This window comes from Oryza brachyantha, chromosome 12 (assembly GCF_000231095.2).
Source record: "Oryza brachyantha chromosome 12, ObraRS2, whole genome shotgun sequence".
Classification (NCBI taxonomy): Eukaryota; Viridiplantae; Streptophyta; class Magnoliopsida; order Poales; family Poaceae; genus Oryza; species Oryza brachyantha.
The window spans coordinates 11,889,439-11,914,355 of NC_023174.2; the positions used below are offsets into that span (position 1 = coordinate 11,889,439).

Below are 24,917 nucleotides of genomic sequence, written 5' to 3' on the forward strand. Positions count from 1 at the left end.
GGACATATGCATTGGACTTTGAAAAGGCGTAATAGCTAGCTATAATAGTATAGCCAATTATAGCTAATTACTAGGATTTGAAATAGTGAAGGATGAGCAAGTTTAATAGTATAGTCAATTACTAGCTACAACAATAGTCATTTTATATAATAGCTAGCTATAGAACTATATGTCCCACATGTCATATACACATTGTGTCTTAGAGTCCATGTTGCAGCTGGATATAAATTTATAGTCCACTGCTCTTCTCTCTTCTCTCTTACCTCCTTAAAATATGCTTATAGCCGACTTAGCCTGCTATTGTACCTGCTCTAATCTCTCTTGTTTTGTATTGGGATTTGGATAACGACTGCAACTTTATTAGCAACCAGTCATCCAACCATTCAACAAACAATGGATGCTTCAGATTCAGCTATGTTATTCGCCCTTTAGCTATTTGACTGACCATGAACTGAATTGCTTCAGTTCAAAGTTTAGTGCCAGTACATTGTTTTTCTCTTGTTTATCTTATTTTTATAAATTCTAAGATATACCAAATATAGTTAAAAACAAAACAAAATTATACTTCACTTCATAATATTTTGCACATAGAATTGATAGAATGAGCTAGATTGTTTAACTTTTCTCTGGGTGTAATGCATCCAACGAGGGGAAAAAACTTTTAATATCACCTAGCTAAGTTACTGTCAGAGTAACCCAAATACAAAAGTTTTGATGGTCCAAAATTTGATTAGCAAGAGCTTCCAAAATCAGTACGATGACTTCTAAGTTCTATTGACAACATGTAAAGAAGAGCAATAGTGAGTTCTTTTAGATGAAGTGGGGATGAACTACAACAGTATATGAGCTTTACTTACATTCTATTTTTTACAGGACTGCATATCATCGAACCCTTTGAATGAATTGTGAGATAATAGGACATCTTCAACATCAATAAAGCCCTAGGAAAAAAAAGAAAATAATGTCCTAATTATAAGTATAATAGATTAGCACATGTATTTATATTTGAAGCATATTGGTTAGTATACCACGAGAAGTTAGGTATAACTACTAATTGCTCCAAATTATTCATGCTCTTCCACAGTTTCCAAGTTTTTTTCCTTTGCATTTTCTCCATGCCGCATAATAGAATTTAGAAGTGTCAATATATTTACCTTTCTTTTTTTTTCTTCCGTCCAAGTTGGTGTTCGGGTATGGAAGGAGGCCGGAGGTGGTGTGGAGTGTTGGTGGCGATTGCTTCTCCGGTGAGGTGACCGAGTTAGCTAGGTCTTTTGAGTAAATTTGGGGAGGAAGGGAGATTGTTACACTAGTGCATCTTTAAATTAAGAGCCCTATACTTAGTTAAAGGAGTAAAGCGGGTTGGTTTACCAACTAATACTTACATATGGAGAAGAATGGGTGCTATTCAGTGACAGATCCAGGATCCGAAGGTTAGGGGCTGGTTACCTTCTCCCTCCTTCACCCCCTCCTCTTCTTTTTCCCCTCTTTTCCATAGGAGATCTAGCGTGTAGGGGGGTTGGAGCCCCGCCAGCCCCCTGCTACATCCGCCCCCGGGTGCTAACTAACAAGCGAATTGAAGAGAATGTGGTTGTCGGTCTAGATGAATCACACCAAGAGATAAGGAGAAAAACGAGGTCAATGAGATGATCGGCAAGAAGATCAAATATAGATAGTGGTGCTACCCGGTGGCAAGAGGCGGCGCATATGGGAGAGAAGGTTGTAATGGTGGAATAACTAGGGAGGGCATGAGAGATTTAGGTTATATTGTTTAACTAATTTTGAATAACCCAAGAATACCAAAGGGATATCGGTTGATCCAAAAACATAATCATCACAAATTCTTTATGCAGCCTAATATGGAGGAACGAGTATATGTTACATGGGTCGGTCTCGAGGGTGGGGCACAGGGGCGGCTGTATTTGGCCCCCAAAATTTTGGAGCCTCCATCTAGGATTAGCAATGATGGGTGCATGACGATTGTTATTCCCTATTCCCTTGTTTATTTTATTAGTTTACATTTTTTTAGTTTTGTAATATATATGTATGAGTTTGACACCGTATTATCTTTTTAAATTATGAGCTCATTCTTCATATCATGTCATCAAAAAATAGACAATTCTTTGTAACTGGGAAGAAAATTGAGATATGATTGATATTGGTCGTCATCAATGTCTTTGCATTTATTTAGAAATATTAGAAGAAATTTTCAGAGGCTCTGCCACAACAAGATTGATATTGCTAGATTTCTTATATAAATATTGATTTTTGATGCACTTTAAATATTCATCGATAACATTAATGTATATATATAGATTATTGCTTACTACATCCGTTTCATATTGTAAGACTTTCTAGTCTTGTCTAGATTCATTAATTGATAAATGTATATAATTTATATCTGTCTAGATTCTTTATCATTCATATAAATCTAGACAACGCTAGAAAATCTTACATTGTGCAATGGAGGGAGTATAGGTTATATTTAGAGCCTCGTTTCTAGTTTTGTCATGGGCCACCAAAATTTTAGAAGCCTCGTTTCTAGTTTTGTCATGGGCCACCAAAATTTTAGAAGCCTCGTTTCTAGTTTTGTCATGGGCCACCAAAATTTTAGAAACCTACCCTAGTTACATGCAAAATCTCCGTTTTGCCCCAGAACCGGCAGTGTGTGGGTTTGCAGCCTCACTTCTTCGCGGGAAGATAATACAGTACTAGAGGGCACAGGCCTTGGTACCATTCAGGGAACTGCCTGCAACATACGTATATGCAGGTGGCAGCGCATCTTCAGTTCAGATATACTGGCTGCAAGAACGTTGCTTGTTTCCCCTTGTTGCTGCTTGCCTGTGTTGAAGTAGGGTGCCAACAGTATCCTCGTGGATCAACAAATGCATGCTGCTGCTGCTGCCATGGCCATCTATGTCTTGCTTGCTTGAGCACTGTCTGCATCCAAATACGGCAGCTGCATGCGTATTGAAAAAAAAAGGAAAATATTCCGAAAAAAAATTCTTGGTTTAGTTCTCAGTTTCTTGAACCTAGTGGTGAAGTTTTTTTTTTCAAAAATAACGCATGTAGCATTGAATTGAGGTCGGGTAGTAAATTGTATTCGCTTAAATGGAAAAAAATATGAGCAGGCGAACTGTTCATCAAGGCCCACTTCAGCCCAATGAGGCCCAACGGGGAGGAAAATATCCTCCGTGACAGCTGGTGCGGTGAACTGGTCCATGGCTCCCGTCCAAAGCATTTCTTTTTCCCCTGCCTCGGCGAGCCCGGCGCCAGACCCGGTGACTCTATCGGTGCCAATTCAAATTTTAATTCAAATTTTTTAATTCAAATTTGTTAAGTTTCTCCGTGATTTATCAGGTTCTCGCCATGCCATTTGGCATGTGGTTTCGACACACAAATCGGTTTTTGAAACCCTGGACTAGCTTTATGACAGTGGACACTATAATTTCTTTTGCTTATTTACATGGAATTCTTTTGCTTATTTATATGGGAGAGAGACCAGACACATAAAAAACAACCCACTGTGTGTATTCTTTTCATGGAAGAGAGACAAATACATGTGCCTTACAAAATTTTCACTTTATCATACGTAAGCCGTGGATATGAACCCTAATATGTTATGGGTTTTGCGCAATCATTTTCATATGTGTGCCAGTGTAGGGTGCAGTCCCAATATGATGTTCTTTACCAACAGGTGCAGATTTAACGTGGAGGCGGCGGAGGCTTGATCCCACGCTTTCTCTATTAAAGCTATTATAGCATAGATCAATATAAACGCGAACTAATATTTTATCTAACTTGTTCATACCCCCTAATTTCGGGGGCTAGATCTACGAATGTTTACCAATAGTCAGTGATGGATCTAGCATGGGATGAGGGAATCTCGAGCTCCACTGTTGGCTCTAGGTCTATGGAGCCCCTTGAGCCCACACTATTTTTTTTCCACGGTTATATAGGAAGAGGGGATGAGGCTTCGTCTGGAGGTCAAAAAAGATGGTTTTCAACTCGCACGAATGGTAGTATAAATAAATCTAAAACATTTATATAATTTTATAGAGTGGTTCATATCTATTTCTACTACCACATCACTTGATGGTACTAAAAATATGGAGGCATGTAATTGTCCAGAAAATATGGGCATAGAGGAGGTAAAATCATCAACTAAATCGTTCGTGGAATGATACATTATCAGACGTCGGCCGTGTTCGTTTGAGAGGCTAAAACATAGTAATAGATTAGTACATGATTATTTAAGTATTAATTATTAAAAAATATAAATAGATTAATATGATTTCTTAAAACAACTTTCCTATAGAAATTTTACAAAAAAAAAACACCGTTTAGCAGTTCAGGAAAATTATGGGGGAGCCGAGCACAGCCGTCTTCCTTTTTAAAAATTCCATCGGCGTGCTTCGTACCACACAACGGAACAAAGCAACAGCATGGAAATACCTATACCACAGTATTACCACTCCTCTTCTATAAGAAATTAAAATCCTTTTGCATATTAAAAATTGAATCCATGGTAACAACAAGTACCCCTTCATATTTTAGTAGATACCGCCTTTAACTTTCCGTCACACGTTTGACTATTCGTCTTATTCAATAAGCTTATGTAGTTATTATGTATTTTGTTGTGATTAGAGTTATTAATAAATGTATTTAAACTATAACTTGTATTTTCGTATATTTGCATAATTTTTTGAATTAGGCGAATGGTAAACGTATAATAAAAAGTCAACAACGTTATCTATTTAAAGCATGAGCGAGAGTAACTTTTCCTGTGCAGCAAATGAACACACTTATTGCAACAGATGGGATTATGTGGTGCAACACAAATTTTAGGAATTGTGTAACAAATGAAAATACTTAGTTGCACAAAATAATCACTTCTACAAGACAAATAAAAACATATTTTTTTACTGGAAGCAGTATAAGAGTCTCGTACTGTAAATTTTTATTTTAAGAAGAAAGTATTTACGATAGATATGTGCATATAAGAAAGGAGAAAAAAGAAAGCAAAGCAAAACAAAACAAAACAATGATATGTCTATCGACTTCCTTTACGCAATCAAATAAAAACATTGCCAGAAAGAAAATATGTACTCTTATATTTTTTTAATAATTTTTTTTAATAAAGTAGATTATATAGGAGACTGACTAGAGATAAAATACGTATAACAAACAAGGTCTTCCATTGCTTCATTGGTTTAGTACTAGAGAAATCAAATTTCTAAGTTCAGAAATACATCATAAGTGTAATACTTCCTCTGATTTTTTTGACGCTGTTGAATTTTTTATCCACGTTTGACTCTTCATCTTTTCAAAAAATTTATATAATTATTGACTATTTTATTATGATTTGATTTATTACTAAAGTAACTTTAAGTATGATTTATAATTTGTATATTTGGACAAAAATTTTAAATAAGATTAAGGTCAAACGTAAATAAAAAAGTCAACAGCGTAAAAAAACGGAGAGAGTACAAAATTGTCAAATGTGTAACTCTAACGATAAATATATTACATGATAGAATACTAGATGGACCATACGATCCACATACAGTCATACAGATAAATAGATCATCGGACATATCATAATAAACATTCACAACTAGACATTATCAATGCAATGCAACACATGTCGATAAACTTTAAAAAATGATATTCTCAATGAACCCCAGAAATGGAAAAAAAAAATTCTAAAACAAAGGGAAAAAAAATCACAGGAAGACTAGGGTTTTGCCACAACACTGGGCTTTATCCCGATAGCAGCAACCCGAGCCGCCGCCGCCATCGCCGCCTCCTCCTCCTCTGCTCCCCCTTCCGTCTCCCCCCCCCCCCTCCAGCCCTCGCGAGGAGGAGAAGGCGGCGGCCGCACGCCGGCGAGAGGGTGGGCAGCCTTGGTGTGTCCGCGGGGTGGGGGGAGCTGCGTTGCGCCCGGAGGCCCGGGCGGCGCCCCGGCGCCTCGGCGCCATCCGCCCGCCCCCGTCGTCCCGCGAAACCCTAGCCGGGAGACCAGGTAGGCCTGCCCCCTCGCGCCGATGCCTCTCTTCTTTCGATCGCCCGGGGGTGGGATATTCTCGTGATGAGCTCATTTGCCGAAGCGGGAGCCGGGAGGGGGGAAAATTGATGGGGAATCGGGGTCAGGATGCGGGATTTTGAAACCCTAGATGCGGCGGTCTTGCCATTTTTTTAGGGCTAGCTGTAAGGTTCCACGGATTTCGGAACCCTAGGTGTTGCGGCTGTGCCATTTTGGATTGCTACATAGGCTTCATGCGGGACGTGAGGTTCAAGCTGTGATCTTGCGGGATGTATTGGGCTCAAGATCATCTTTTTAGGAGAAGAGTAGGGGTGCGAAGCGCGGATCTGTGTGGATGGGGGGAAAGAACGTCATCCAGGGGGGGGGGGGGGTGGGGGGGGTTGCTACACGTGTGGAGGACGTCAGCCACGCTATGGGGGTGCACCCTAAATCCCTAACAGGGTGGAGGGTTACCTGCAGGCTCAAACATTGTTTGCCAATCTCGAATGTTTGCAAGATCTTTGAATCCCATTTTTGTGTAAGTAGGGTTTGTGTAATGACTGATGAGTATCCCTGGGGCTAGGCCTCACCAGCTTGCAAACATAATATAAATCAATGATCGATTCACGTTCCCAATCAGGTGGCCACCCTTGATTTGTATATCAGGAGGAATACGTGATAGACATTGGAATTGATCCAAAGTGATTTATGCTCTCGAGTGAAGCCTGCATCTTAAAGATGAAAGTGAAAAAATGGTGGTTCTAATTCTAGCTTACAAATGGAATGATTATATTGGTGCTTTACAATTAATCATTACTTGTATGTTATTTGTCTGACTTGCTCCCCAGTAAATTTGTTAGCACTTACTTATCTTCTCCATTCAGTGACTGCTTGGGCCACTATCAACAGATCAGAAGTAATATCTTCATCAGTTCTTTCTGAATATCGTTGAGAGCGGGTCTACATGGCTATGATGCCAAGTGATTCATCACATCATGGAATTGTAGAAAATAGCCCTTACAGAACTACCCAGGGTAGAAATGAAGATACTGGTGAACTTGGTGCTTCATGGTATTTCAGCAGAAAGGAAATAGAAGAGAATTCTCCATCCAGGAGGGATGGCATTGATTTAAAGAAAGAGTCTTACCTCCGAAAATCATACTGTACTTTTCTACAAGATTTGGGCATGAGGCTTAAAGTGTAAGATCCGTAGTTGATTTAACTTTCTTGTTCATTGTTGATGATATTAACTTGCAGTCCCTTCTAATCATGGTAGTCTTAAATTAGCATGAAGTATGTATTTCTAGTTTTCTACTTCACTATTTGCAAAGGATGCTAATCTTAACTGAGGTATATTTGTTGTGGCTATAATTTGTAAGCTTTTAGCTTGCTTTTTGGTCTTGTTTGTTCAGATAATTATTTTCAATCTATTTATTCCTTTATGTGGGCATTCATGTGAGGTCCATTTATGTGAATATAATCAATATCGAAGCAGAAGATGCTCTTTGATCTCTTTGAAACTATATGGTTGGCTGTTATAATGACCTAGTAATTGTGTTGTTATGACTTATTGAATGTGTATGTTATTAAAATATGGCAGGTATAATATGTGTCTTATCTCATTGATTTTAACCCTTTGCATGCCATGGAAATTGTTCTGCTCATGTGAATAATCCTTTTTTAAAAGTTTTTTCATATTCTTGAATTATAATATCATTCTGTTTGCTGGCTTTATCATTCAATTAATAATTATGTCTTTTGTTCTGTCACAGGCCTCAGGTCACAATTGCTACAGCTATTGTGTTCTGTCACCGTTTTTACCTTCGTCAGTCCCATGCAAAAAATGATAGACGAGTAAGTGTTTTCAGTGCTTGGTTCTAGTCCTCCTTATGTATTTTCTATATATGACTATTTCTCTCTCAGCTTTTAGCCTTTATATTATGATGATGTATTTGCATTTTTCTATATAAACTAGAAAAGTGCCCGTGTGTTGCAATGGGAGAAAGCTAAAATTATTTCATATTTCAACATCGGTCGAAAGAATTACGGAAGTGATCACAACCAAATATACTCTCTCCGTTTTTTATTTGAAGCCGTTGAATTTTGGATTTACGTTTTACCGCTTGTTTTATCCAAATATGAAAAACTATAAGTCATACTTAAAGTTTATACAGTTATAAATTAAATCATAAAAAGTTAGTTAATGATTACATAATTTTGTGAATAAGACAAATGATTAAGACCGCGTTCGTTGCTGGGGTATAAGTTAACTTATGCTTTGGCACGGAAAACATAGTAGTAGATTACTACATAATTAATTAATTATTAATAATTAAAAAATATAAAATAGATTAATATGATTTTTTAAAACAACTTTTCTATAGAAATTTTTTGCAAAAAATACACCGTTTAGCATTTTGGGAAGCGTGCGTGCATGTATGCGTACATGTTAAGATAGATTGATTAATGTGGTATTAGTATCACAGTTGAGAGATATATCACTGAGTGAATTAATAACTTGGTAGGAGCTTAGATCGACTCACTTCAGTGAGCTATACATCACCTTGAGTTTTTGGGCAACGTGTAGCGAGACAAAATCAGCTCTAAAATCAACCTGATCATGCGCTCACGGACGACGGCGTGTAGGTCCACTCAGGCGAGGCTAGACCTGAGCTTGCGTGTGGCCCACTCAGGCGAGGCAAATGATGGCATACAGCCCACACGGGTGATGCGGACGGCACGGGCTGTGCGTATGGCCCACTCTCTGATCTTGCGCTCGTGGATGATGGACGACGCTCTTAGAGGACGGACAGAAATTTTCTAGCAGAATTGTTGCTCATTTTTATAATAGTGGAGAAGAAATATGAATTCTTAACATAATTATGTCTACCATAATATATTAATTACGATGTACTCGTATCTGATTAACAAACAAATCCACCTCTATTTGAATGTTGTGTGATCTAGGTCAGCTTTATAAATAATTTACTGATCACCAAACTGTGAAATTTTAGTGCGAATCAATAGTCATTAATTGGACCTCAATATTTCTGTTTGTAAACTTTAGACAAATAAAATATTTATGTGGAAATATTTTTGCTCATCAACTTTGTACAATAATCGAAATAATCTACCCAAAAATTACAATAATAATGATTTATTTTGAGAATTTAGTTAAGTGACAAAATTTTGGTGTTAAAATTTACAATATATTGTCTTGATATATCTGATAATTTTAATAATTATTTAGTTGCAAAAAAGATGCTCAGTCCGCAGCTATGCACGACATGGGAAAAAAGATGCAAAACCATGCTCCACTGGAGATCGAACACGCACCCTCAGATTTGCAAATATGAAACATGTTTAACATGAAATGGCTATAAACGTGTTATGCTTGGTTCTAGTTCCTCCTTGCGTGTTTTTTTATATATGGCTATTTCCCTTCCAGCTTTTAGCCTTTTTATTATGATGATTTATATTTTTATATATTGTTATGAAACATGAAATGGCCACAAACATGTTATGCCTGGTTCTAGTTCTTGCGTGTTTCTATTGCATTATCTTAAATCTCTGAAGTTCAATTGTTATCCTATATACAGTTACCTGTTTCAAAGAGATAACTCATGATTTATACTGACTATCCTTACAGACAATTGCCACAGTTTGCATGTTCTTGGCTGGAAAAGTTGAAGAGACACCTAGGCCTTTGAAAGACGTCATTCTGGTTTCTTACGAGGTTATTCATAAAAAGGATCCAACTGCTGGTCAGAAAATCAAGCAGAGGGTAACATATTAAGCGAGATGTTTCTTTTGCTATATACTGTATTTTTATGAATTATTTTTTCCTCTACAATAGTTTTCCCTGTGATCTGCATTTGGTAGCAGAATTTTCTGTTTTGCCTGATATTTAGTTTTTTTATACTTATGTATTTTAAGCTTTTCATTTCCTGGTAAAGTTTACTTGCTATACTCAGAACTATCACCCATTGTTCTTTTGATTATTTTGGGCCATTTTTTAATCCTAGAATTTAGCTGATGGAAGAATGCGATGTTAAATTACATGTAAACATGTTTCAACATCTGGCAGTTGTTATTCATGTATTATATTATGTTGGTTGTGATTAAATGTACCATCAAAGCATATGCCTGTCATATTTACTTCTGTCCTGATTTTACTGCGTGATGTGTTTGTGATGCTCTCAGGTGCTGAAAAAATGACGATATATAGCTGCCATTGCATGCTTTCATTCTTAGCTAATTCCTCTTCAAAACCATCTTTGGCTGCCATATAGGGCTGTATGGTTTGAGTCCTGAAATACACCAATTTTGTTCATTTTATGTGCAATTGAATGGCCCTGTATTGTTTTCAGTCTCACTATAGCATAGCATAATGAAATCATTTCTCTCTGCATGATATCTCCTGCTTTTGGAGAATGTCTGGGGTGTGGAATTATTTTTCTTCGAGCATCGGAGGGTGATTTCTACTGTGATACTTTAATTGGTATATAACTTTCTCTCTGCAGGAAGTATATGATCAACAAAAAGAGCTTATTTTACTTGGGGAACGAGTTGTACTTGCAACACTTGGGTTTGATTTGAATGTGCACCATCCGTACAAGCCTTTGGTTGAAGCAATAAGAAAATTTAAAGTAGCTCAAAATGCGCTTGCTCAGGTTGCATGGAATTTTGTGAATGATGGGTATGCTATTGATACCCTTGTTATCTTTAGTGATATCACTCAAATCATGACACGTTAAAAAAAGTGTATATTGTACAGGCTGCGTACTTCGCTTTGCTTGCAATTCAAGCCTCATCATATTGCAGCAGGTGCTATCTTTTTGGCTGCTAAATTTCTCAAAGTGAAGCTTCCATCTGATGGCGAGAGGGTTTGGTGGCAGGAGTTTGACGTAACTCCAAGACAGCTGGAAGGTTGGTCCCTCGATGCAAAATCATTAACAAAATTTCATTTGTTTAAATACAAATAAGGGCTCAACTTGATTCCTGTTATCATGGAACTGTCTCCTGAGTTCTAACAAAATAAAATACATGCTTTTCTCCTGAAAATGCTGATTAGGTTTGCTTTGCTGAAGCAATAAATGTCGCACTGCAGCTTAGTTAATTTTTTTATGAGTTAAAGCAAGGGAGAATATATTCCAGTGCATTAGCTTATAACTTCACCATTCATCAACAGATGCTATTACTGGATTTTTTCTGCAAAATATATATACATCTACAAGAGAGTAGTGTATGCTCCATAGTAGTACAAGGCAGTAGGTACTAGAAATTAATCATTAGAAGTGCAGGGGAATATAACTCTTAAATATTCAAAAATCATTTTGAGATCATAGGATACCATGTTTGGTGATTGTTAGCATTGTTCATAAAACTAGTAATATACCTGTGAATTGCAACAAGTCTACATAACTAATGATGGACTGCACAGGCCATAAAAAAACGACCCATAATGGACTGCACAGGCCCATGGAGAATAAACGGTTTTCTTAAAGAAACTACTTGATTTCTATCTGATTTTTTGAAGCGATCATGTTTGCGTGATGTGGGATGGGGAGGATGGATGACTCCACTTTTAAGTAGTAGAGACAAAGTGCACATTTATATTCAGCTTGTGCATATTTTTCCTATTTCCATACCTACATCAAATTTGAATTTCAGTCTTCCAGTTATTTTATTTCTAAAAGTTGCACCCGTTGTTTTCTACATGGACTTTGTGCAACATTCCTGGGGAAGAGCCAAGACTAACATACAGTCATACACTGTGTAAAACAAAGCTAAGGACAATAAGAATTGGGAGTGTTAAATATTGTAGCAAATTCCATAATTCCACAGGAATTTTCTCTATTACCAAAAAGTACCAGGACTTTTTGGGTACCAACGTACCAATTAATACCACCAACTGTATGCCATTTCATTACTTTTGCCCTTATTTCTTCCTTGTCCTCTTGATCTCTTCTCAATGGCTACGGGAATGATTTACCTTGATGAAGCATGAGGCCTGTTGAGGCTGATGCAGCGGTTTCCAGTGTGGCCTGTGGCACTGAGGTGCTGGTCCCCATCCAACCTCTGGCATGGCCATTTCGTGGTTGCTCTCTGTGTGATGCTATGTCCAGATCCTCCCCTCTTCTGCTGATCTGCTATGCCCTGCTTTGAACAGATAATTGGTTGCTCATGAAATTTTTGATTTACCTACTGGATTAATCCGTACTGGGTGTTGTTGGAATGGAATTGTGGCTTTTATCAGCATGCTCCCGTTTTCTGATGTATCAACGGTAAATGGGTCATAGTCTGGGGCTTATGTATTGAGTATTTTTTAATGAATTACTAGCATACTCTAGAGCCTGGATCTTGTGGTTATACTAGTACCTTCTAAACAGTGGCGGAGCCAGAATTTGTTCAAACATAGGGTTCAATTAGTTTCAATTAGTTGAATTTATATAATTTTGCCTTTATCTTCTACTTTTTGAAGTTTTAAAATGGAATCTCAATGCATATTTAGGATAGGAGTAGGGCTGCAGCCCTGGCCGCCCTACTCCTGTCTCCGCCACTGCTTCCAAAGGCTACTATGAATATCTCCATGGACATGTCTTGTCTCATGAAATAATTCATGTCGTTCCATAAACTTTCGATTATAAGGTGTCTAATCAAAGCATGTGGTTGGGGTTCAGGATCTGAAGGTTGATATATTAATTGAGTGTGCTGCAATGGTTTATCTTCATACTTTGGCCCTCTGATTTGCAATGGTTTACAGAACTTGGCTGAATACTCTTAAATTTCTTAGTGAGGATCTGCCAAACAAGATATTAAGGATAACCATTATGTTGAAAGCTGACTAGGATACATATAGAAATTCTGAAAAAGCCTAAATTGTGGCCAGTTATTAGAGATTTGACAGGGTCCGAAAAGGCATAAACCAGTTTCTTTTGTTCTTATGTAACCCAATTTTTTGCTCACTAAGTTGCTATGGATAATCCAAATTTGCATTGACTACGTGATGTATATATTCTAATTCCTTTTATTCTTTGTACCGCTGTTATGTTTATTTAACCTTTTGATAATATAACATGATCATTTGACACATTTCCTTTCTGGGTTCATGTTACATCAGATAATAATGCATTTCTCCTTGTTCACAGAAGTTAGCAACCAAATGTTGGAGCTATATGAACAAAATCGTGCAGCACAGGCACAACCATCTCATGGAAATGAAGCTGAAGGGAGCTCTGCCAGTGTGCATAATCAGCGAGTCTCTGTAAAGGCTGAAGGCAGCTCTGAGGAAACACTTGGGAGCCAGAAAATGCTTCAAAATGACAATGGTGACCACAGGAGCAACAAAACAAGAAGCAACCAGAGTGGAAGTAGAGTTGATGTCGGTGCAAATGATGGTTTGCAGCATGACAAGCAGTCCTTGACAGAAAATCAGAATCTTCCATCGCATGGAAACTCCAGTGAAATAAGAGATGGTAATCGCAGTGGCAATGATGGTTCCAGCGTAACATCCTTGATGGTAAATAGAATTGACAAGGATAAGGTGAAAGCACAAATGGAAAAGCAAAGGAAACTGAAAGGCGATGTTGCTAGGAAGGTAGATGTAATAGATGATGATGATGATGATCTTGAGAGGCAACTAGAACATGGTGTTGAATTGGCTGTTGAGGATGATAAAATAAAGCAGGAGAGGAAGCAGAATTCATCTCATGTTACTACCATTAAGCAGGAGGATCACCGAATTGCTGATCAAGTAACAGGCAACGGACACCTCAGCAAGCAGAATTTGCCAGAAACTTCTCAAGAGGCCCCAATGAACATTAAGAAAGAACAGTATAATTCCTATGGATCAAAGCACCACGAGTCTCATGATACTGCTCATGAGCGAGGTGAAAGAGACTATAAGAGGCCTCGTCCTGAAGGCTAGTTTTGATGATACCGGGAGACCGTGTGTGATTTCTATCAATTTGCTGGAAAGTGAACTATTTGCACTTGGCCTGGGACTTATTGAGATCAGCATATGTTACTGGAACGTGCATTTCCTGCCTGAGATTGCTGCGATGTGACATCAAAGATGCGCTGTGGAGACAGAGATAAGGATGCTCATGTGTTTTACCAGATGTATTTGTCCCTCAACTGATTACGATGGGTGTTCTGGATTTGTACTGGGGACAGTTTGGGAGGAAACCCATGATGATAAAATCAGTGTTTCAACAAATATTGAGTAAATACGCTGGAGAAAGCTTCTAGCTCCATTTGCGTTGAATTATTTTTTAAGCAAATTTTCAGCGACGCTGCTGTGAATTTGCTAGGGCTCAGCATTGTTCACTAGATGAACTGAAATATGCTTTCGCGGGCTGCTGGTCCTCAGACTAGTTTGAGAAGTTGGCACTTGCTCTTAGCTTCATAAGTATTAGCTTGTTAAGGTAGCAGTTTCTCCCCAACACTGAATCTGGCATCTGCAATGAAAAATAGCGTTTAATGCCCAAGCCTTATGTGCTTGAGGGGCAGGAAATGAAATGGGATTTATATCTCATTTTGTACCAAAATGTGCCAAGTTGCCAACACTGATCATTACATATGTGAAAAAAAAAGCCTTTGTAGGGTCCTGTGGAATAAAGGGAAGTAATCAGGTAAGGGTATTCAGGACGGCGGTGAAGTTGGGTACATTTGTTCATGTTATATTCTTACATTACGTTAATATAACCAGACCAGTTTACTGAAACTACAAGAAAACATAATTACTTTAGCAACAGGTAGGCAATAGGAATGCTGCCATTTCTTTTCGTCAATTCTGGCATGGGTCGATGTTAGATCCGTGGTTTTAAAAATGCGATTGCCGACCATCGCACCTCAGCAGTTTGTGAAATTTAGACAAAATTGTCCAAAAAATTTAACTAATGATTTTTTTAACTTGTCTACAGTGAATTGGCTTGATGAAGAAGATGTTGCATTTTGAATCCCTTTATATCAGCAAATGTCTTGGATATAGTTTCATGTTTAGTCGGATGTTGTGCATTTGGGAGCACGACTCTACAAAATTGTGTCATATATACTCCGATTTCTCCCTCCTTATCAACATGGAACAATATGAACTATTTTAACTAATCCTATCCTCGAGCAAGAGGCTGGAAAACTGATCTGCTTTATCACTATTCTTGACCATCCTTCATTGTTTGTTTTTATTTTTTCGTTTTTCAGGAGACACCATCCTGCAGCTGTGTTGTCTTCGTTGTCACATTTGAGACTAAAAATTACAAGCACGCTTCTAAGCCGGAAAACGGACTTTTCATAATAGATTAACTAATTAACAATACACACACAATTTGAGAGTGATATTAATGTTGTTGACAATAATAACCGCTCTCGTGCCAATATGGCCACGAAAAAAAAAGAAAGAAGTATAAATTATTTTTTGTCTTATTTTGCATGTATATGCACGGAGTCCCCAATTCCCCATCCCACGGTAGTGTTCTACCGCGCGCCACCATATTCTCCTCATTAGGGCATCTAAATTTGGTCATCCATATCTTTCATTTGGATGATCATCTAAAATACTTTCATCCTTCGTATCCCTTTGTACTCCAACAGATCATCTATATATGACATACTCTATATCTATTAGGAGGATTGAAGAGAGAACATCTAAATATAGAGGTTCTTTCTCCTAATATGGATGTCATCCAAAAATAGATAATAAGATAGATGTTCTACTGGAGCTCAACTTTTACTTATACTCTATTTCTAGGATGGAAGATGGGATGGATGAGCTGTTGAGGATGCTCTTAGTACATCCACCTATGTCCCTGAATTGATTCTCCTAAAAAGAACTAGAATACTGCTAATTTAGTTGTGAATGACATCAAAACTGTTGTGATTCTATGTTAGGTTCATAGAAGTTTAGATGGTGTTTACAACTAAATTAGCATGACTGGAATGAGTACTATTATTCGAACTGCTTAAAGGAACTATGTCCTGTATAAATAAGATTGAAAGACTCAAAAACCAGGCAATGGGGTCCATTGAATATCAAGCCCCTCCAAAATATACAACAGTACATTGGTTTGGGCAAAATTGGTCTAAGAAGTGCACATGGGTGATACAACATATTTGCAAACAACGAAAAATTATTTGTGAATAAAATTTTTATATACATATTCTTAACGATTTAAAAGTCAATGTTGAAAAATAAACTTCAATAAGAAAAATCCAAAATCAACTCCAGATTTAAGATTGAAAATTAAAATTTTGTCATACAAGTGTAGGCTCAAGCAAAAAAATGGGGGGGGGGTGTGAAAATCAAGCCCCTCCAAATTATACCACAGTACCATTTTTTTTTTCAAAGAGCAACTTTTTAGGAGGTACTGGGGGCACTTTAGTAATTTAGTCCCAGTACCTTTACATTGCAAGAAGTTAACACCCTAGAAGGCCTTAAAAATGATATATACCTGGTATTAATTTGTGGCATCTCAGCCTTCTCTACACTCAGAAGGTGCCAAGAAGTACCTACATAGCACCGAAAGTGTAGTAAAAACACGTTTTGCAACAGAGAGGAAAATTGCACTTCTCCTTGGGTGCCATCATATTGAAGATGGTTAGGGAAAGGCCTATGCTAAGCTGGAAAGGTAAGAAGCACCATCAATTCTGCGCACCGAACAACAATCAGCTCAATGGAGCTGAAATGAAATTGCCTATTGAGGTGTATAGTAAAATAGTGCTATACATCAAGACATCAAGTAATCAACAAATTGTTACTAGACTCGCAGAGCTATGCTGAGCCTTTGTTGGTTGATGTCATAAAGGACTCACCACAACCACATTCTCCCTTGGAATTAGGGTTCGTAAACACAAACTCAGACCTGCAAAACAGAATCACTTATGCCCTTTTTAAAAAAGGGGGGAAGACAATATGTACAAACAAGTAATAGATCATGTTAGAAATAGGCATACCTAAGTGGATCATCAATAAAATCCATTTTGGTTCCAATCACATGCATAAGAGCTTTTGGGTCAATTAGTATCTTTACTCCTTTATCTTCCACAAGTTCATCGAACTTACCCTTTTCATCTGGTAATGATAAATCGTGGGCCATAAATTACATCATTAGTGATAGTCTATAAACTAGTCAAATTAACTTGATCAATACAATTTCCAGAATCGGTGAAGAAGAATGTGTTATTCTAAGTAAACATGCATATGTATTCAGTGTCCAGTCACAAAATAGTGAGTATTGAGACCTTAAATACGTGCAGTTAGACCAATGGATTTAGCCAATATATTGAAAAAAAATATATATGTGCTGATGCTAGAGAGCTGGATCTAGTCAAAGACAATAAGGATGTGAAAAAAGAAAGCGAAATCTAGCTGACAACTAATTTCATTTTCTGGATGCTTAAGTTCTACCTGATCAGATACTATTGCATAAGGTTTGTTCCCTCACTGAACTCAATCTAATAACTCATATATGGATACTGGATAGTGACAAAAACTTCATTTAACCTATCTTGTCACATGCTAAAGCAAAATTGTATAATGGTAATGGACACGATCAAGCCATGACAAAAACTAGCATCAAGCTTAAAAATATCAGGAACAACCTATCTAAACTTGTCTTTTAAAAAAAAAACTAAATGTGATCCAAGAGCATATTCATATATCGGAGGCGACAAGTTATCGCGCAGGGGGAGAACAGCACACCGGCATAATTCATCGTGTAGGACAACCCGTTGCAACCACGGGCCTTGACACCAAGACGAAGATAGGAGCGCTGCCGGAGGCCGAGCAGCTGGCGCACCCTCGACGCCGCCGCGTCGGTCAGCGTCAGGGCCTGCTTACGGACAGAGGGCCCCGCCCTCTCCGCCATCGCCTTGAACACGGAAGACGAAGCCATGGCGCTTGTCTTGTCTACGACACCGCCTCCTAATCTGCATACCATAATCGGAAATGAGCTCCCATTTTCGTGTAGCTACCAAGAAATTGCTGCAGATAAGCAAATCTGCAAGCATCGCCACAACTTTCAGCCATGGAATACTGCTACTAGTATCAAGGTTAGGATCAAAATCGAGAGGGGAAACCTGCAGATCCGGAGGAGAACCTATCTAGGGTTCATGACGCAGATTCCAGAAGAGAGAATCCAGAAAGAAAGAAAAGAAAGAAAGGTGCGTGGATGGAGAAAGAGGGCGTGGCCGCGTAACGCGGGGCTGGATGGATGCTCACCGGTGGCGGCGAGGATGCGGCGGAGCGGAGACGGCAGGGCAGGGCGAGGGAGGGATCGGCGCGGGGCGGCGGGCGAACTCGCGGGAGGATGAGGGGAGGGAGAGGAGAGGCAGCGGAGGAGGGAGCGAGTCTTAATTTGTCCTCCTCGCCTCCGGGAAAGTTCTCTCCGTTTTGGGGCTTATTTTTATTTATTTATTTATCGTTGTTTTCAGTGTGCTTTCCGCTGGGAATTTTCATTGCTTTCCCTCTATGATGATGATTTCATTTGATTTGATTTCATGAATGATTGCACCGTATATTTGTAAATAAAAAATAATTTGTGAATAAAAATGTTATATATGTTTACTTAAGGATCTAATAGTCAAGGCAGGAGAATAAATTTTGATATTTTTTAAAAATATATTGCAGATTTGAGATAAAAAAAATTAAATGTTGACTTCCAAGCATAAATATAAGCGAAAAGATGAAGCTCTCTGAAAGAATGGTATGATCTAATGAAGTTGTAGATAAAACTAATAATAGTTTTGGTTCATGTTGCTTAGTATTTCGAGTGCATCTTTGATCTTTTTATTTGACACTGTTGATTTATAGATTTACGTTCGATTTTTTTTTGTTTTTTCTTAAATATGTAAACTTATAAGTCATCCTTAATATATTTTACTGATAAAATAAATGACAAAATAATTATTAATTATACAAAATTTTTGGATAAAACAAATGGTCAAATTTATATTCAAAATTCAACGGTGTCATGTAAAAAATCTATATTTTTGAATCCATATTTTGGAAGGGGGAGAATAGAAAGTATAAAAAATTGAGGCTGGGAGTCACAACTGCAGGAAATAAACTACTTATACCTTATTATATGATATAATGTCATTTATCAGCAATTTATTAATATTACTGAAATTTTAGATCGTTAACACAAATTCTGTCCGTAGCACAATACATTGGAACTGAAACATTTATTAACCAAGGGTATGTGCTATATACCTATAATTTTATGCAACTTAAACCAAAATACCCATGGTTTTGTGAAATGTACTATTGAACGAAATATATGAAAAACTGATTATGTTTTACCATAGACATGTACCATAAGATATATCGTTACATGATAGTAATATTACAATTCACAGTTTGTCGGCTAAAATTTCATCGTTCAGCATTATGTACATACAATTCAGTACTGAAGGAAGATGATTCCTCTGGAAAACACCAATGCTATTGTTCTTGCCAAGACATTGAAGGTAAACCATATATGTCATCATCATATATCATTCATATCATAATTCATAAACACTAAAACACACCTACAATGCAGAGGCCAGCTGGGATATGCTTTTCCATTGTCTGAAAATATCACAAACACACACCGGACATGTACTAGTTTTGCATGTTTGAAACTGGTAAATTGCTGATCAATCTAGCTTGGGGGCTTGAAGAACTTGAGCTTCATCCCACTGCTGATGATGCTCCAGACACCACCCACACAGAAGGCCAGGCTGAATGCAGTGCCAAGCAGCCCAAGGCCCCAGTTCAGGTACCATCCTGAGCTGAACCTCTCAGGCTTCTTGATGCAGATCCACATGAAGCACGGGTAGGCGAAGGTGACCGGCAATGTCAGCCCACCCAGCAAGCCGGCGAGGCTGGAGAGGAATGGCAGCGCTACGCTGATGAACAGCGAGATGAAGCCGTAGAACACCCTGAACCCTGATCTGACCCAGACCGAGCAAGGTCGGTTGGTTCGGCCTGTGTAGAAGGCCTCAAAGCTGTCGAAAACCGGCATGGAGTATATCTGGAAGCTGCTCAGGCAATTGAACACGACGAGGAGGAATGTCGATGCAAGGAGGCCCCGGGGGATGTCGTGGCTGTGGAAGGCGTAAAGCGCGGTCAGAATCCCTCCTGATGGCATCTGCAGGCATGGAAAACAACAGGAAGAATGTTCCAAGGATTGTTAAAGAGTGTTAGGTGCAGCAACAATGAGGGTGATGAATGAGGAGTCTGATGATCAAGTACTTGCCATGTTTCCATAGGCCCAGTAACCTCCAACTGCAACAGGGAAGAGGCACATTGCAATCAGGGCATATGCAACTTTGGCCCCGCGCCACATTGGCACATGTGCTGGATGTTTGAACGTTGATGGCATTGTTGCCTAAAAATTTAACAAATTCCAGCACATTCAAACAGTGATGCACCAAATGATAACTAGAGAGTACTAAAAGTCTGTTGTGAATTGGTTCTCGAGGACAAACCTGTATTTCTAGTGCAAGATTGTGCCCCCTGAATGCAAATGCTATTATTCCAAGGGCATTCAAGGTTGAGAACAATGATGAACCAAGAGAAGTGTATGCTACTGGTTCATAAGAGATTGTTGTTGGCCGCTGTTGGCTGACAGAGAGAATCCAGGACATTGTACAGTATGTTATCGCGGTGGCACCACCGATGAGCGAAACACCGGCGATCGAGTTGAGATTTGGAAGCTGGGAAAGGACTATGGCCAAGGATGTGAACACCAAGTACCATTCAACTGTTGTAATTGGACTCGGTGAACAGACAGGGCCGCAAACTATTTGGTAGAAGAGCTTCATGGTCTCTCCTCCAACAAGTATCAATGCAGTTGCACTGCCAGCCGACAGATAAATAGTTGGGAAAAGAGATAGCCACACTCCCAGTTTTTCTCCTGAATTGAAAAAAAAACATAATTAGCAATAAGTCATTCTTGCAGATTTTGGATTTCAGCAGTCAATGGATCAGATCGGCAGAGAATCTTAGCAACATTGCATGTTCTCAGTTTGGTGTAACCAGAGGCAATAATTACTGAACTGCCAATTGCAATAGTTTGATTAAAATGATGATAAGAGTAATGGAGGTAGCAAAAGGCTCCACATTTTACATTACTGTAACATGAGGGTGATATATGATCCATCAAAGGAGACAGTTCAAGCCATCCAGATGTGACCCAATCATGAGAGAGTGCTGGTACAATTAACTGGCACTGTCCCACAAAAAAACAACAAAGTCTCCTATTGGAAGAGCACAAGATACTGTTTGGAGATTCCCTCTATCTATCTGACTCAAATCTTTTTAGGATTACATGATATACATTGCATACTCAATTACTCATATACTCGGTACTATTATTAGCATAAATCATGTCACAGCAATCAAATATTTATTGTAATGGACTTGCAAAATAGTAGCTAAAAGAGCATGTCTCACCAAAGGCAGCTTGTGCAAGCTCCACATATCTATTGTACCTCCTTCCTGGTACAGCTTCATGAAGCTTGACAAGAATCCAGAGTGTGTACAGTTGCCAGAAATAAGCAATAGTCAATGATATTATTCCCCAGCTCCTACAGTGTAAAGAACCATATATTAGTATATGACTAAAACTGTAGAATAGTTCAGATGGAACAATGCACTCCAGAGAAACTATTTGTTGATACTGTGTCCACTTGCAACTTGCAAGGCACAAAATGCCCCCCCCCCCCTCCCCCCACAAAAGAATTTTTAGTTCCCATATTTTTTTTCCAAAAAATCACATCGAATTTTTGGACACCTAAATAAAGCATTAAACATAGATAAACCAAAAAACTAATTGCACAGTTATGAAAGAAATCTTGAGACGAATCTTTTGAGCCTAATTAGACCATGATTAGCCATAAGTGCTACAGTAACCAACATGCGCTAATGTCGGATTAATTAGGCTCAAAAGATTCGTCTCGCGGTTTCAGGCTAGCCGTGAAATTCGTTTTTTCATTAGTGTCCAAAAACCCCTTCCGGCATCTGGTCAAACATTTGACGTGACACTTCTTCTAAAAAATTTTCTTAATCTAAACACCACCTCAGTTTGAATCATTGTACAGTTTAGGCCTAGTTTAGTTTCCAAAATTTTTTTCCAAAAAACACATCAAATTTTTGGACACCTAAATAAAACATTAAATATAGATGAACCAAAAAACTAATTGCACAGTTATAGAAGAAATCTTGAGATAAATCTTTTGAGCCTAATTAGTCCATAATTAGCCATAAGTGCTATAGTAACCAATATATGCTAATGACGGATTAATTAGGCTCAAAAGATTCGTCTCGTGGTTTCTAGGCTAGCCATGAAATTCGTTTTTTCATTCGTATCCGAAAACTCCTTCCGGCATCCGGTTCTCCCAAAATTTTTCTCAATCTAAACGTCCCCTTAGCTTTCAGTGCTGAATATATGCTTTTTCAGAGGAGGCGGTTGCACGTGCTTGTAAAGCAACTCATATAAACCGAAGATTCAGGTATAAATCCTTGAAATTGAAAAACCCAAGATGTTTCTCCTTTAAAATCTGCATTTTTTTTCTCAGTTCCAATTATATCTCTGCATTTGTTAAAAAGTGTTCTTTTTCTTAAATATATTTTATCATCAAACATTTTGTTCCCAGCCATGTAAGAACGCCCAAGCTTCCACAATCCGAAAAACAAGTAGTACTAGTAAATAATAGAAATTCATCACCACTTTGAAACTTTTTGAACTGAACATTAAGCTTTCATCTAAAGAATCTGAATAAAGAAAAAAGAAAAATCCTGCACATCAAAGTTGAAAAGGGTGGCAAAAAAGGTAGTCCACATCCAGATCATGATTAAAAGCAAGAATGTCCTGCTCTTGGATATGGGGTTTGAGGTAGATCTTTTGAATGGACATGGAGAATATGCACTGCAATGATGAACAATATATGAAATGTTGAGTGAATTCCACATCCAATCCAATTACCCTGTCCAAATCAAGAATATAGAATGCACACCACAGCCTAAAATTATCAAATCAACAAGAACACCATAAGCTCATCAGATCAAAGCAGTAAAAACCACAAGAACAAAAAAAACTACAGTTTGAGATAAAACTGCAGTAAATTCACATCTGCAAGGCAAGGAAAGGAGCAGAGGAGGAGGGAGGAAGAAGCAATGGAGGTGGCTGACCATCCGAGGGCGGGGAAGGCGAGCGGGAGGAGGAGGGCCTGGAAGCCGAGGCCGGCGTTGAGGGTGTGGAAGGCGGCGTAGCGGGCGTTGCCGCTGCGGCTCTCGGTGATGGGCAGCCACGCGTCCTGCGGGTTGAGCCGGGTCAGGTGGCCGACCTCCTCGAGGTAGCCGCGGAGCCCCTCCACCACCCGCCTCGCCGGCGTCGCGCCGCCGCCCCTCCTGCCGCCGCCGCCCGCCGGCGGCGTCGCCGTCCCCTCCGGCGTCGACAGCCCCCTCGGCGTCGCCGGGATCGACACCAGCTCCGGCTCGCTCGCCGCCCCCTCCACCGCCATTGCCGCCATCGCCGCGCGCCCACACACACTCTCTGCTCTGGAGTCTGGACTTTCTTGGAGCTCGCGCGCGCAGGAGTGAGTCGTTCTTGGAGGAGGAGGAGGCGGGAAGTAGAAAAAGGTGGCGGGAGAGACAGGAGGCGTGGGGCGACGGAGGAGGAGGAGGGGGCCCAGTCGCTTTCGTGTTGGAGAGGGAGGAGAGAGAAGGTGAAGGCGAAGGCGAGAGCGAGTGAGATCGATCGAGCACAGTGGAGGGAGGGGAGGGGACTGACAGCAATGGCGCGTACTAGCTAGGACGAGACGATGGCGTCGTCGTCGTCGTCGACTCGACAGACTGTAGCGGCGGTGGCGTGTGGTCACTCCCTCCTGCGTGGGGCTGGTCGTCCGTGCCGCCGGAGAGGAAAGCGAGAGGGCGGGACTCGGTCACTGTTCGCACTTGCTTGCTGGCTTCAGCTAGAGCTAGAGGTAGGGAGCAGAGTAGGCTCGCCGGACGGCACGGCAGCCGGGCGGCGCGGCGCGGCGAGGCGAGGGGTGAATGTGCGGTGCGGCGACGCGACGGGATGCGACGTGTGAAAGCGGGAAAGAAGGGATTGGGGTTTGTGTCAGAGCGACGCACGTGTGTCGGCTGATGAGTGTTGGCGCCGTAGACTTTGGGAGCGTTTGGTTGCTGCTCTCGGATACGGGATACGGTCATCTATATTATATTTGTAGGATACGCTATAGAGAGAGGTGATCTAGTATTTTATTTGGTTAGATACCGTGGGCATAAACGAGATGAATATATTTAATTATTAATAAATAATAATAATAATAAATTAACATATATAATATCTTAATTAGTATAAATTAACACCGAAACATATCTATCATCACTAATTAACACTAATTTAAACTTAATAATTAGTAATTATTAATAAAATATGCTAATTATCACTAAAACATCACTAATGAACACATGTTAGTAAAGGTGGACGAGCTCATCAGCCAATTTAACCGAATACACTCATCTAACATTTTTAGAAAATATTTCCTTCCAAAAGGTCATCTTCCATCCAGGAATGTTCACCCAACCAAATATACCCAAATGTTTACTCCCTTCGTCTTCTCGACCTTTGCATCGAGTAAAAAATAATCCATATAACTTTATTGAAGATACTTCTTTATTATTAAAATTGGATTAGGATATTCAGAACGTCAATCAGAAGTAGGCTTTATAACTCTTATATTATACCTCATTAGTATGGAAGGGTATTATTAAACAAAATAGAATAAGCCGCTTTTAGATATATGAACCGGACTACCCATATAAATTAAAATATATTATCTCTTCTCTATAGTGAGAGCTAGAACTATTGGATGTGATTTGGAGTTGTTAAGGTGTGAGTCC

The 24,917-nt window shown here is 39.2% G+C and overlaps 3 protein-coding genes across 5 annotated transcripts; 1 reads left to right on the forward strand and 2 right to left on the reverse strand.

Annotated features, from left to right (window-relative positions):
• Nucleotides 1-5,835: 5,835 nt before the first annotated feature.
• Nucleotides 5,836-14,291, forward strand: LOC102719913 (cyclin-T1-4). 2 transcript variants are annotated; one of them, XM_006663960.3, is made up of 7 exons: nt 5,836-6,022; nt 6,907-7,222; nt 7,795-7,876; nt 9,672-9,806; nt 10,546-10,721; nt 10,800-10,951; nt 13,174-14,291. In XM_006663960.3, exons 2-7 carry the CDS (start codon nt 6,987-6,989, stop codon nt 13,950-13,952), a joined length of 1,560 nt encoding a protein of 519 aa, XP_006664023.1. In that variant the 5' UTR covers nt 5,836-6,022; nt 6,907-6,986; the 3' UTR covers nt 13,953-14,291. The 2 variants fall into 2 exon arrangements, with proteins under 2 accessions (XP_006664023.1, XP_006664024.1); XM_006663961.3 differs by having other exon boundaries at nt 6,932-7,222.
• A 2,376-nt stretch (nt 14,292-16,667) lies between these two features.
• Nucleotides 16,668-18,347, reverse strand: LOC102704199 (iron-sulfur assembly protein IscA-like 1, mitochondrial). 2 transcript variants are annotated; one of them, XM_006664499.3, is made up of 4 exons: nt 18,243-18,347; nt 17,724-17,950; nt 16,976-17,093; nt 16,668-16,884 (listed from the first exon to the last, which is right to left on the reverse strand). In XM_006664499.3, the coding sequence occupies exons 2-4, from the start codon at nt 17,914-17,916 to the stop codon at nt 16,794-16,796; spliced, it is 402 nt and encodes a 133-aa protein (XP_006664562.1). In that variant the 5' UTR covers nt 17,917-17,950; nt 18,243-18,347; the 3' UTR covers nt 16,668-16,793. The 2 variants fall into 2 exon arrangements, with proteins under 2 accessions (XP_006664562.1, XP_015698497.1); XM_015843011.2 differs by having other exon boundaries at nt 18,101-18,311.
• Nucleotides 18,348-19,489: 1,142 nt separating this feature from the next.
• LOC102704474 (lysine histidine transporter-like 8) lies at nt 19,490-23,644 on the reverse strand. Its single transcript, XM_040529432.1, has 5 exons — nt 23,202-23,644; nt 21,465-21,598; nt 20,498-20,925; nt 20,266-20,397; nt 19,490-20,157 (listed from the first exon to the last, which is right to left on the reverse strand). Exons 1-5 carry the CDS (start codon nt 23,540-23,542, stop codon nt 19,669-19,671), a joined length of 1,524 nt encoding a protein of 507 aa, XP_040385366.1. The 5' UTR covers nt 23,543-23,644; the 3' UTR covers nt 19,490-19,668.
• Between the last annotated feature and the right edge of the window lie 1,273 nt (nt 23,645-24,917).

Coding starts and splice junctions, on each gene's coding strand:
- LOC102719913 (XM_006663960.3), top strand. CDS start 6,987: ATGGCTATGATGCCAAGTGATTCATCACATCATGGAATTGTAGAAAAT. Junction 7,877..9,671: donor ATGCAAAAAATGATAGACGA/GTAAGTGTTTTC, acceptor CTATCCTTACAG/ACAATTGCCACAGTTTGCAT. Junction 9,807..10,545: donor GTCAGAAAATCAAGCAGAGG/GTAACATATTAA, acceptor TTCTCTCTGCAG/GAAGTATATGATCAACAAAA.
- LOC102704199 (XM_006664499.3), bottom strand. CDS start 17,916: ATGGCTTCGTCTTCCGTGTTCAAGGCGATGGCGGAGAGGGCGGGGCCC. Junction 17,094..17,723: donor CTACACGATGAATTATGCCG/GTGTGCTGTTCT, acceptor TATCATTACCAG/ATGAAAAGGGTAAGTTCGAT. Junction 16,885..16,975: donor TTTATTGATGATCCACTTAG/GTATGCCTATTT, acceptor TCTGTTTTGCAG/GTCTGAGTTTGTGTTTACGA.
- LOC102704474 (XM_040529432.1), bottom strand. CDS start 23,542: ATGGCGGCAATGGCGGTGGAGGGGGCGGCGAGCGAGCCGGAGCTGGTG. Junction 21,599..23,201: donor GCCTTCCCCGCCCTCGGATG/GTCAGCCACCTC, acceptor TTTACACTGTAG/GAGCTGGGGAATAATATCAT. Junction 20,398..20,497: donor ATCTTGCACTAGAAATACAG/GTTTGTCCTCGA, acceptor TTAAATTTTTAG/GCAACAATGCCATCAACGTT.